The sequence below is a fragment of the Solea solea genome, chromosome 2, assembly GCF_958295425.1.
Source record: "Solea solea chromosome 2, fSolSol10.1, whole genome shotgun sequence".
Classification (NCBI taxonomy): domain Eukaryota; kingdom Metazoa; phylum Chordata; class Actinopteri; order Pleuronectiformes; family Soleidae; genus Solea; species Solea solea.
This window is the reverse complement of record NC_081135.1, coordinates 16,327,031-16,341,428: the sequence shown is the minus strand read 5'-3', so window position 1 is coordinate 16,341,428 and position 14,398 is coordinate 16,327,031. Positions and strand designations below refer to the sequence as shown.

At 39.0% G+C, this 14,398-nt stretch overlaps 1 protein-coding gene across 2 annotated transcripts in view; it reads right to left on the bottom strand.

Moving 5' to 3' along the window:
• Nucleotides 1–14,398, bottom strand: part of LOC131446212 (fibroblast growth factor 14-like) — an 86,660-nt gene that overhangs the window by 21,526 nt on the left and 50,736 nt on the right. For both annotated transcript variants that reach the window (XM_058617323.1, XM_058617331.1), the window contains exon 2: nucleotides 1,033–1,143. In XM_058617323.1, coding sequence (XP_058473306.1) covers nucleotides 1,033–1,143 — 111 coding nt within the window. The remainder of the gene's footprint in view (nucleotides 1–1,032; nucleotides 1,144–14,398) is intronic.

Below are 14,398 nucleotides of genomic sequence, written 5' to 3'. Positions count from 1 at the left end.
AATGTAAATAAACAGCAAGAAGCAATTTCATTTATTAGCTAGAACACCAAAGGGCTGAATAATTTGGTTAAACGAAGCAAAATATTTAGTCACCTGAAATCATTAAAACTGGATGTAGAATTGCTACAGGAGGCACATTTAAATATTCATTCCCAAAAGAGACTAAGTTGTAAGTGGATTGGACAAATATATCATTCACGTTTTAACCACAAAGCAATTCTGGTCAGGAGGGGGATTCCATTTGAGTTTTTGAAGTAATATCTGACGATAATGGCAGATATATTGTTGTAGGGGGCAAGCTATTTAATACACCACCACGCACAATTCTTCACCTCAATTCCTACAAACTGATACTAGGCGAGGACTTTAATTGTGTCCTTCATGCTTAGCTAGACTGATCAAACCTAAGGTCAAATAACACTTTTTTGTCATGTGCAGTGAGTCCTACACTCTTACGGCCTATCAGACCCTTGGCGGACAAAAAACCCTACCATGAAGCAATTCTCACCCACTCATCATCGTTACTCCTGGATCAATTCATTTATTGTGGACAATCAGCTTCTTCTCTTCATTTCCAGCAGTAAATATCACAGTATAGTGCTCTGCGATCCCAGGCCACCCCAAAGAACTTGGTGTTTAGATTCCCTAATACTTTCATGTAAACATTGAAGAACATTCCTTAATAATCAGATTGACTTCTTTTTGGAAATGAATGACACTCAGGATGTGTCTAGGGTTACTTTGTGGGTGTCTATGAAAACCTACATTAGGGGACAAGTTATCTCTTATGTGGCACATAAGAACAAGGAGTGTGCCAGACAATTTAAAGAGCTGGTTGACAAAATTGCAGATATTGACAGATGCTATGCTCTTTCACCTATGCCAGGTCTTTTTAAATAGACAATCTTGTTGCAAACTCAATGTAATACACTTATGACATGGAAAGTGCTTAGTTAAATCCAGGTGGCAACTTTTTTTTTTTTTTTTGCCAGGCAGTGTATATCAGTGTGTTTGTGTGGTGTGTCTACTTGCAGGAGTTGGTGCTGTCATCTTTGGTCCCGTCCAGACTTCCATCCTGGCCCATCTGGAGATAGAAGCCGTGTCTGCAGAACAACCTGGTCACTATGCCCTTCAGCTGTGGTTCTGCCGAGACACAGACAATGACAGATGAGAGGTTGGCAGCTAAGATTCGCCAACCACCAACACCCTTATACTGAGGCTGTGGGGCCTAATACAGACCATAGCCTCACTATCAAGAATAATCAATCAACTTAATATCATCACAGCTCCTCCACCAAGGAAACACATAATACACAAACATATACAACACGTTCTAAACTTGACAACCTACTGGACAAATTCCACTACACCAAATAAATAGTTTTATTTTTGCCTTTCAGAACAAAAGGGCAAATGGATCAAAGAAACATTTTGTCCCTAAATTGGCAGACTTGTTTTTTGGAACAACTGCCTGCGGAAAAAGTTCACTGGTTACAAGCGTCTGCGTGTCTGCTATGTCGGGACGGCTCAGTAGAGGAAGGTCAGAGTAGATAGGCAGCACTTGTATTTACTGGCGGATGCCGCAGCAGAGCAAAAAAAGTAGCAAAATAAAACATCTGGTTTACAGAATAAAACATGTTAAATAAATGTTAATAAACCCATGTTGAAAACACATCGTATTTTCACTTAACTAATAATCCTTGCAAGCTCAGTGTGCTCCTGTTTATTCAGTCGGTAATACTGCTCCTTTTGATGTGTTTACAACATTTACCAGTACCACAGAAAAACTTAGGCTGTCCAGCCGTGTGGTAGCGGGCAGACGTGAGACGCAAGCAGTGTGAATTGGTGCGAATGACAGCGCAGCACGTCCATTCTGTAACCAGTGTATTTACCCGGGCAACAAGAAATACTATTTTCTGATTGGATGTTGGTTACTCATTCGAGACAGCTGTATGAATGAACTACACATCATCAATTCATAGATTACTAATTTATGTGCGGTGAGTTTTATCACTTATCAGCGAGAGATATGTCATGTGTGGTGTATGGACTCATTGACGTGTGTGTCTCACGCTGAATACGTGAGACTTGAGAGCTCTGATATAATTGGCTTGTAAAAAAAGATGTTTTGGTGCCCATATTAATGCCCCAAAGGTAATAACATTAACATAACACCCCCGTCATAATGGGCTACTCTACCAAGGACCCAGGAAACCCAGTTGAGTAGTCCATCGGTTTGCAAAACCAGGAAGAGGGCACAGCTTGAATGGTGGTGAGTACATGGAATACGGAATTGTTAATGCAGTTTTAATCAATAAGTGAAAATGTTTCTTAAACAGCTGTGTGACTATTGCATTTCTTGACGCTAGATGAAGTTTCTGTTTCAATGAAGTTTCAATGTCGGTAGGCCTTTCCCAGCACACTACAAGCACAGCGTGATTAATGTATGGCCAATGGTGGTCGATGACAGTGAGCGAGATGAACTAGATAAGTTAAACACTACATATTGTGCATAAGTGCCGGCAAAAGGCTTCCTGCATGCCATGTCCAGAGGGAGCTTCATGGTTCACACACATCATATAGTGAGCCAAAATTTTAAATTTAAGTTGTCAGCTTGATTAGAATTAATTATGATTTAATTTATGTAAGGCTGAAACGATTAATCGATTATTAATCGATTACTAAATTAATCGACAACTATTTTGATTCATCGGTTTGAAGCTGTTTTTATGATTAAAACAAGATTTCTGATTGTTTAAGCTTCTTAAATATTAATATTTTCTTCATTTCTTTGCTCTGGATAACAAATAAATCATTAAAAGTCAATCATTTTGGTTAGTGGACAAAACAAGACATTTGAGAACATCATCATTTACAGGTTTGACGAACACCGATCAACATTTTTTATGGTTTTCTGATATTTTATGGACCAAAAGATTCATCGATTAATTGAGAAAATAATCGACAGATTAATCGATTATGAAAATAATCGTTAGTTGCAGCTGTAGATTTATGTACAGATTTCGGCCTAAATTCCATTTCTGCACACATCCATGATGACAGTGCAATGCAGGCACATGTAACCTGCTGCATCCTGAGGGACGGAGAGACTAGTCAAGCACATCCAATCCATTACAGGATTCTTGGAGTAAGCTTTCCTTCTTGCTCATTGTTCCACTTGAATAAAGCTGATTAATTATTTCTGAACATTTGATTGTAAAGAACAGCAATCTAGTGGGTCTGTAGCCACAATAATATATATATATATATATATATATATATATATATATATATATATATTTATATATTTATTTTTATTTAACAAAACCAATGTGTTGTTTTCAAGTTTCCTCTTCAAGTTTTTAAGTATGAGTTCATTTATCAATGCATGGATCCCAGTAGTTAATCTTCCATTTTTAGGTCTCATATAAAATGATAATGTATCAAAAATAATTGATAAATCCGTACTAACTGAAATGCAGATATGTATGTAATTACAGATGTTTACTGAAATAATGTTTTGCTTGGCGAGAATACTTGAAACTAGATAGTAAATCTGCAGCCGCTTTAAGACTGTAATGTGCATATCATTTCTAATATTTTCATACACAACAATCTGTGATTATGAATTTCTCTTCTGTATTTAACACAAACTTAATACACAAACCAAAACTATCGTTTAAAATTGTTACTGGTAATTCAATTTTAAATTAAGCTGTAATATCTTATTAGGATTTTAGATATTACAAATATTTTTGTTAAAATGTTATTCTTTTTTCAGTGGCAAAACTAAACAAAGGTTATTTTTCTTTTTAGGCAAAACAATAGATGGTTTTAATGCAGGTAACTGTATGCAGAACACCCTATAGCACCTCCCTTTTGGCCATAAACTGCTATAACACAAATGTAACTCTATAAGAATATTAATCGTTAATTTCACAATTCTCTTACAGTCACAGTAGGGTTGTTTTCTGACGTGTTATTGGTCACGTGACTGAACACAGATCCCCAGCAACCGTCCTCCAGGACAAACATAAAGGACATTTTACAATACAAAGTAAACCTTTTTTAAAACTTTTTTTTCTTCTTTCTTTAATTAAACTGTGAGGCGAGGAAACTCCCTAAATTTCTAATATGACAATGTCATTGGATTTTTTCAATTCAATTTACTTTTATTTGTATAGAGCCAAATCATAGCATACATTATTTCAAGGCACTTTTTTCTTTATTTATAAAGTTTTATTTGTAGGACGCCTCTGCTTTTTTACATGAAATTCCACGATATCCAACCTCAATTTACAGTACAGAACAGTATAAAAACGGTTTCTTTGCTCAAATAAGCTCTGTAAGTGTATATTGGGCTACTTCAGCCAGATTTTTTCTCTGATCTTATTAAAAGCGACTGTATCATCTTTTTTACATATCAAGTGTTCAAGTGCTCTTCATAAGTTTCCATTTTAAGCTGTTGTTCACTTGGTGACACACATCTTCTGCTGATGCATTTCTGCATCAGTAAATCTGTGATTGACTTCACAGTCTGCTTCAAAGAGACGTGAACGCACACTTACCAGGATAAATTACACCTGGCTTGACCAAGCCTCACCTTCTCATCCTATACATTAAGCTTAATATGGGCTTGTTTTGGAATATTGCTGTTGTTAGTACTGTTCATCTTAAAGTTAGAATGTGTTTACGGCAGGGATGCATAGATCTGAGGAAAAATCCTGGTTTTATCATAATGAATTCATCCATCTGATCTGTAATGAAAAACAGCATATTTAATATAAATGTTTTGTAATTTAATGACCAGGTTCCGTCTGGTCTGCAAAAGTTGAAGATGTGTAAAACTTCTTGCCATAGATTTGTTATTTATGGCTTACTAAAATTGCTGAGTGTTTCTAAGTAATTTTTTTACTTACTGTTAATAAAACAGGGACTTGCATTTTGTCTGTGTTCATGTGTTTTTTTTAGTGTTTCCTCAGAATATTTGAATTTTGGGATTTTGAGTTAAAGAAACTTAAATATATTTATGTAATCAGTTTCAAAAAAAGGTTTTTGAGTTGAAATCAAGCAAAGTTTTTAACGATAGAGGAGTTTGAACAACTTAATTGAACTTAAAATGCTAAGTAAACATAGCATGAATAATTTCTTACTGAGAAATTAAGTATTTCATTTTGGAGGTAATAAGAATGGTTAAGTTTCTTATACTAGTAAAATGTAATTAAACAGGTATGTTTCTCTCACTTACAAAATTAAGTTACTTTTACTTAAAATTACTGGTTAAAGTTACTATTATTCTTACTAAAATAAGGTCATCAGTTTAAAATTTTTTTTTGAGTAGAATTAACTTATCAGGTTTTTCAGTGTAGTTTGATGTTCGTGCAATGGACTAAGCCAGGATGAACTTAGTAGCATCCTGTAGGGCAAGACTCACTGTTTCAGATTCTCCTGGATATCTTTATTCTATTTTCATGCAATAGGCCCCAGGCTATCAAAATACAACAATATATGAACAATTTTGCAGCTGAAACCGATAATAAAAAAAAAGGAAACATTTTTTTTTCTGTTTGTGTGTTTGACTTAGTTAAGCTAACTTTATTATAGCTTAACTAAGTCAAACACACAAACAGAAAACTTTTTTTTAGAAATGTTTAGTGCAAAATTGATAAAAATAAATACAAAATTGATAAAAATACATAAGTCAAACAATACATTCAAACAGAAATCAAACTTATTTGTAAACTTTAAGCATCAATGGTAGGTTGTTTCTCTTGAAAATGGGCATTTTCTCATCACATCCCACAATCACATGTGTATTAAAAAATGCAGCTTTATTACAAAAAAAATTGTTAGCAGAAGCATCTCCCGTGTGACCTGACCACCTCTTCCTCTCATTTAAAGAAAACATAGCCCGGAAGTGCCAATAAAGCTTTTTTTTGTGTGTGTATCTCTGTCATTACCCGTTTATGAAGCCCTAAAAGTCCATAACAATGAGTTCAGCCACTGCTGAGATCGCAGATTTTGATTGTTTTCCTGAGCTCTACGAAGCGGAACGGCACTTCCGTTGACTAGTTATGTCACTGGCGAATTTCACCACTCCTCTAAACAGCAGCGCCTCCTAGTCCGGGCACTAGAGTCCGGGCACACCCGGTGACGTACTTTCAACTGTAGAAGAAGAAGAACTACTCTTGTTGTAGCTGCTGAGCTCCGTACAATCGATTCATCACTCAGCAGCTACAACAAGAGTAGTTCTTCTTCTTCTTCTATGGTTGAAAGTAGCAATATAAAGCAGGACACAGCACCAAACTTCACCTAAAGGAAGGAGCAGTGCCAACAATACGTATATTACAATTTTTACAAACCGTAAAACTGTCTATGTGTGCTTGTTCTGTCGTTACACGCTAAGCTACACGCTAAGCTTGTGTTTCATTTGCATGTGTGTGTATCATCTCAGTAACCACAATGTTATCCAAGCTACAGGCTTCCTGCAGCAGTCTTTGCAGTGACTTCTGACTCTGGGTCAGATTCCGGCTCAAATGTGTAAGGGATTACAGCGAGGGGTCGTGACGATGGCATTACTCAATGTTTTGATAATTGCTAGCGGTGCATCCGCCTTTCCAGAGGGGGAGCTGCGGGTCTGAGAGCTGACGTGCCAATTACGTCACTTCCAGGTAACTGGCCAATCACAAGACAGTCCGTGTTCTGTGGGTGTAGTTTTGGTCTGAAACAGCACGGCTGACGAGAGCGTCAGTGATGAGACATTTACATCGGCTCGTTTCTAGCGACTAGGAGGTTTTTGACCATAAAAATGACTTCATGTTTGTAAGTACACCTCCATATCTCACATATAAGTGAGATAGGACTATGCTATGGCCTCTTTAAATGACCAGTTATGTATTAAAAACGCAAGCCCTGCCCTCTTTCCTCTGCCTATCCACGTGTGAAAAACAAAATGCTTTGGTCACGTATGACCCTCACAGGACAATCAAGTTTTCTGAATCACAACAATCTCACGATAATACACCCACGGACGTCACCTCTCCTGACCATCTAAAAACTGTGTGGAAAGTTTTTGGCTTTCTATCAACAAACAAATAAAGATATTGTAATCTGCAGAATAAGCAACATCAAAATGAAATATCACTCCACAAAGAGGAACCTGAGGGGACACAGGTCTGCCAACACACGCTTTATTTGCAAAGCTTGATTAAGTTTGTGTGTTGTATTTTGTGGAGTTACAACCACCTCTGTGCTAGTTAATTGAAACTTGTGTTGCAATTAATTGAAAGTTGTGTTTCAATTACAATTATGGCCCCAAATGATAAAAAAAAACCCAAAAACAATCAAAATAAATAAATTATTACAGAAAAACCAAAACACTTTTAATTGTAATTGTAATTGTGTCTTTCTGTCCTGCTCGTCATCCAGCAAACAGTGTTGCCAACTTAGAGACTCAGAGAGTATTCAAAAAAGCAACTAATGGTGTTATTGTTCTAACCCTCCCATGCACATCAAGCGTGATGCGAAGCAACTAATAATTTATGAGATGGGGGGAAAAAGATTGCATCTGTGATCAGAGCAGGGTTTACACACACACACACACAGTTGCTGCTGCTGTGAAGACAGCATGATTTAAACACACCATCCCAGTGACGCTTCATAACAACCCCCCTCTACAAGTATTGTCATTGTTTTATAGTTTTTTCTTATTTATTTAAAAAAATAAAAATAAAAATAATTGGAGAACGTCTCCAATTAAACTTAAAAAGCTTTCTTTTTAAACAAACACAATCAAGTGATCCACTGCTGTGTGTAATGATTTGACTGTACATCATCAACAACACTTCTGATTGGTTAGAAGTGAATCGGTCAACTATGTCATCAACAACACTCAGTTTTTGTTGATTCCATGACAGCATCCATTACAATTACATACATATGGTCAACTATGCAAATTAGGTAATGACATTATTTTGCGACTTCTGACAACTTTTTAGGACAGCCATTAGATACTTTTGCTTGCTGAGGAGTAAGCGTTTGAAATAATCAGTTGAAATAATCAGTTGAAATAATCGTAAATTCAATTTTGTCCCAAATAGTCGTGATGATGATCTTTTTCCCGAACCTCTCCTAATATTTATCTTGCAGATATTGCAAGTGCCTGCCGAGGTTGTTGACGTAGCAAGTGTAAAATACTTACAAACACCCCATTTTTTCTCTTGCTGTTATGTGCCAGTTCTTCTGTTGCCCCCCCTTTTCGTCTCCCTCTGAGCAGGTACCTGCCTTCCTCACCTGTGCTCCCTGAACAATAAATCCTCCTTCATTCAGGACCACATTGCTGACAAACATCTATTCTGCCTTGAATGAAGCCTGTCCTCCTGGCTATAGCTACCTGGAAAAAGCCCGCTGCACTGGCCGTGGTGGTGGCTTAGCTGTGGTATACCGAAGCAATTTTAATTTGTCTCCCCTACCTCTGCCTGCATCTTCGTCATTTGAATGCCTTGCATTTAAATGCAAACCCCCCTTACTCATTTACAATACTCTTGGTCTACAGGCCCCCCAAACCTAACTCAGCCTTCATGCCAGAGATACATGACCTCCTCACCACTCTCTGCACAACCTCAGCTAATATTATAAAACTTGGCGATTTCCATGCGAACATCCATGTTGACACTCCCTCCTGCCACCTTGCTGCTGAGTTTTTGCATCTCCTTGACTGCCTCAACCTGACACAAAATGTTGCTGTCCCAACACACACCAGGGGGCACACTCTTGACCTAGTCATCACCAACTCCCCTCTCATCAGCAACCTTTTGGTGTTTGATCTGGGCGTGTCTGACCACAAGGCCATTTCAATGGAGCTGCCAAACCTCTATCCCCCTGAAAAACTCAAATGCCAGATCAGCTTCAGGAATTTAAAAAATATCAACCCAAACTCCCTAACCTTCGACCTACAGCATCTCTCTTCTGTTAATTTTCAAACCGTCACTGACTCTGAAAATTTCTATAATGCATCACTGAGAAGCCTCCTGGACCTCCACGCCCCTGTCAAAACCAGAACAGTTACATTCACCCATTCAGCCCCCTGGTACACCAGCGAGCTGCGGGAAATAAAGAAAGCAGGACGTGTCCTCAAAAGGCGTTTCAAGGTTTCAGGTCTCACAGTGCACAAACTCGGGAACATCAGAAGACCTACTCAAAATCCCTCAGTGATACGCGGTCTTGTTTCTTCTCTGGTCTCATCAACAATAGCCCTGGAAACTCAAAAATACTTTTTTCCACTGTCAATAACCTTCTCAAACCTCAAACCCCCCTGAAATTGGACACCACACAGGAGCAGTGCAACAACTTCATCTATTTCTTCAGGACAAAGGTAGATAACATCCGTGACATCCTCTCCACCCCCTCTCCCCCCCCAATCCCAACTGTCAGCCCTCAGCCTGGGATGGTCCAGCCTCTCTGCTGTTTCATGGACATCACACAGCATGAGGTTGAGGAAACCATGAGGAAAATGAAACCCTCTACCTGTGCCCTGGACCCTTTTCCCTCAGCTTTGATAAAAACTCACTCCTCTGCCATAAGTCCTATGATTACCAAAATCTCCCTTCAGACTGGCCACATCCCATCTGCCCTGAAAATTGCTGTCATCAAGCCACTCCTTAAAAAACCCAGCCTTGACCCGGAAGTACTTGCCAACTACAGACCCATCTCAAATCTTCCATTCCTCTCAAAAGTGCTGGAAAAGGTAGTTGCTGCCCAACTGCACGACCACCTTAAATCAAACAACATGTTTGAAAAGTTTCAGTCCGGCTTCCGCCCCGGCCATAGCACGGAGACTGCCCTGGCCAGAGTCACTAATGATCTGATGATGTCAGCTGATGCTGGCTCACCATCCCTGCTCATTCTCCTCGATCTCACTGCAGCTTTTGATACGGTTGACCACCACATTCTTCATCGCCTACACTCCATCATCGGACTCTCTGACTCAACTCTTAACTGGTTCACCTCCTACCTCACCAACAGAACGGAATACGTCTCCCTGGGAGAAGCCAAGTCTGACACGCTACCTGTCTCCTGTGGTGTCCCCCAAGGGTCAGTCCTTGGCCCCACCCTTTTCACTGTGTACATGCTTCCCCTTGGCCGTGTCATCAGCCGGCATGGAATATCTTTCCATTGCTATGCTGATGACACTCAACTCTACCTCAAAATTAACCCAGCATCCTCTGAATTCCTGCCACCCTCCACACTCACGACCTGCCTGGGGGAGATAAAGGCGTGGATGAGGGAAAATTTTCTCGAAGACTGGAAAATATGACCATATCACACCAATTCTCAAATCCCTTCATTGGCTCCCAGTCTCACACTGGATTGAATACAAAATCTCACTACTAACCCACCAGTGCCTCTATGGTAATGCTCCAACCTACTTGAAGGAGCTAATCACCCCTCAACCGACTCCACGACGCCTCCGCTCCGGCCAGGCAAACGTCCTGCAAATCCCAAGGACCAAGCTCCGAACGATGGGAGACAGAGCCTTCTGCCACGCCGCTCCCAGTCTTTGGAACGCTCTCCCTGACGACCTGAGAGCACCACTGACCCTTGACACTTTTAAAAAGGCCTAAAAACCCACCTTTTTAAGAAAGCTTCTTAAGTTTTATTGGAGACGTTCTCCAATTATTTTATTTTTATTTTATTATTTTTTATTTTTATGTATGTAGCACTTTAAGATTGTTTGTTCAATATAAAGTGCATTACAAATAAAATTCATTATTATTATTATTATTGTTAAACGTTTCAGTCGTTTCCTCTTTTGACCCGGACGAACACAGGTGTTGCAACCCTAAACCCTTATGCAGCGTGATGTAGCATGCGTCGCAAACGTAGAATTGAAGGGACTAAATCAGCATCGTAGCTCAGCCTCATTATCCGATATCTGATTCAGCTATTTAGTCAACATCGGGTCCAATGAGCATCCTCACCAGCTACATCACTGTGTGGGGCAGGATCTGCACTGACCACAACAGGAAAACACTGCAGCGCATAGTAAACACAGCTGCCCCACTCCCCTCCCTGCAAGACACGGACAACACCCGCCTCACCCGAAATGCAACCATGATTGTGCGCAACGTCAGCCATCCTGCACACAATCTCTTCTGCCTCCTGCCCTCTGGGAGGATACAGAAGCATCTGTGCCCACTCCACCAGATTTGCAAACAGCTTCATTCTTCAGGCCATCAGGAAGCTGAACTCTCTCCCCTCTCTCCCATCCACCCCAATCTGCCCCCCAAAAACTCTGGTCTCTGAAGTTGCTGCTATTTTATCTTATTTTATTTAGTCTATAACATGTCATTATTTAGTAGGCACTTTAGTAGACATGTCTTATTTGTTGTGGGATAGTGTGAAACGTACTTTCAATTCCTCTGTATGTCTAGTATATGTGGAGAAAATTGACAATAAATTTGACTTTGACTTTGATATCAATATTGGATTAGTGCATCCTATCTCAAACACAGTGTAGTTGGAGTATTGATTCCAACAGGAGATACGCAGTTGTTCTTACCCTTAAAACAAGAAAAGAAAATCTTGTTCCTTGGTTAGATGTATTTTTTCCCCAGAAATGTGGCTTTTTTTTTTTTTTTTTTTAACTATTTTGAAATAGATTACTGCAGTGCTGGTGCTCTTGGCAATTTCATAGTGCATAAACAACACGGCGGCCATCACTTTTCTAGCCCTTTGATTCTTGTGATCAAACCAGAAATGAGTAAAATAAAAGAAAATGAATAAAACTACAGCTGCTCAAATGAGACAACGGTGCTGAGGTACAAAGGCTGACTTCAGGTGATGGATTGATATCATAAGTCAAGGATCTTTGTCAGTGTACACACATACGTAATTATTTAATATTATGACATCATAATAATACAACACACACATTTACATGTAACCACACCCATCTCTCTCTACAGCAACACACATCAAGACTTAGACTTTGTATGTCTCCATCCTTTGTGTGACACACCGTTTGAGAAGTGGCTGGAGATGTTTCTTGTCTCTCGTCTTCCTCTAGAATATTGGACACCTCATCTACGTTTCATCTGCCTCCATTTACAAAAATATAATGCGAAATATCTGCCTCCCTGTATTGGATTAAAACCAATCAAAAATAGATCTGAGAATTTGTTTTAATGATAAAATTGTTGCAGCCCTAATTTATTCAACTTATTCAAAATATATATTTAAATATATCAAACTAGTACTGTTAATACCATTTATCATGATATAGATTTGTAATCACGTCCATTAGCCCTATTATGAATAATATTACAGTCTGAAATGATATTTACATAACTCCCTTCTCTAATGGATATGACAAATCAATACTTGTCCACAGGGAACTGTCCTGCTGCTTTAACTTGTCTTCTATTTATGTGTCTCTCCATTTCATGACTGATAATCTGACCTGCTCTGGAGAGCCACTGCCACAGCAGCATTCCAACATGTTACGAGGGTGATATTCCCACTTTCACTAGTATCGCCACATCCTCCCTTGTCTGTTACTAGGGAAATTCCCGTTCTTGTGTTGCCACAGCAACAGCCCTTCCAGACTGTTCCAGTGCAAGGGTATCCCCCAATCCACACACACACCACAACAATGTGATCTGATTCAATCAGTCACCTCGTCAGGCGGCTGTGCTGATTTGACATGTCATATTCATGTCATATTGTCTATTAATCCGCCCCAGTCTGACAAATAAAATATCATCATGCAACTGAAGTCACCCTCATTTACATGTACGTCTTCCAGCTTGCCCTATCACTTGTGTCCTCTTCAGTTACACCTCCTGTCCTTATGTCCTCCTTCACAACATCCATGAACCTTCTCTGTGGTCTTCCCTTCAACATCAAGGGCGTAGGTTTGGTTACAAAGTCTGGTGGGGACACCAAATTTCAGCATCTTTAGCTCTGCTACCCTCCAGCTTCACCTCCTGTCTTTCAGACAGTGCCACTGTCTCCAAGCCATACATCACAGCTGGTCTCACAATCATCTTGAAAACCTTCCCGTTCACTTTTGCTGCTATAGGGTCAGACAATTAAATCATTAAAATAGCTAATCGCGATGTTTTTCGACAAATATTTGGTTTGGGTTCAGTATTTACTGTGTTACAGATTTAAAACAAGATGGAGCATTGCAATGTGATACCTGAAAAATATTAAACTAAACTCAATTGAAATGAAAAGGTTCCAAATGTCACAGATGGGTCACGGGAGATTCTTTTGTGGTCGCAAAGAAATTTGAAGAATTTTCACAACCGTTTATTTAAGATTTATGTGTATGTTTTAAATAACATATTCCTGTGTCTTTTTTTCCCCCTAATTTTTGGTTTTATTGAATCAGAATTGTTGTGCATGAAAAAGTGCGACTTGCAGTTGTCATAATAATTGCATCAAGTCTTTAGATCCTACCCACAATGAAATCAGTAAAATAGCTGCTTAATGAACATGTTGACTCATACTGGATAAACAATCATATGCTAATAAATGAGCATATTAACCAATAATGAAAACAGTCAGCATCCCCCACACAAGCACATTCCTGCAAGTTCCTTGTACCTATGAGTAAACAAAGGCTATATTTCAGTAAATATTGTTCCAGCTGACAGCTGTGGTATTTCCTGTCATCAGTGTTCAAACAGTTGTCCAGTGTTCCCCTATGATCACTGGACTGTGTTGTGACTCAGTCCAGGATAGGATTTCTTTTTTATTAGAGCCTGAATCCCATCCATCAAATCTTCCGCTCTAAGTCAGCCTGGTGGGTTAACAGTAATTTAGTAATTTATTGAGTACAATTGCTCCCACAAGAATGCCACCGATGTTTCAACTTCACAAATGAGACAAGCTGCAGACATGCTGGTCATACTTTCTCACCACAGATCAGTTTGAGTCAGGTCTGTGTCCCACATAAAACCTTTCTCTCTCACACACACACACACACACACACAAAGCAGAGATAGTGGATGTTGCCAAACATCTCACAGCTGGAAACACAGAAGCAGGAGATGGAAAACAACGGTGAAACTAAAAACAAAAAAAAGGCCTAAACATGAGATGAAATGAAATAAAAACAGACCAGTATCACGTTGTAACGTTATTGTGAAAACAATATCCTGTTAAATAGTTCTGACAATATACATATATTGTAAGAACACTATATTTATATTTTAAGAACAATAAACTATTTTATACCGTAAGAACAATATACATATATTCTCAAAACAATTAACTATCATGTTAAAATGTGGAATGTCTATTGGTTTTAACAATAAACTCATGATAATGATCTTTTTGTATTTTGCTGGGGTGGCAGCAATATGCTTCTGGTACCTCCATGATGTTTTTA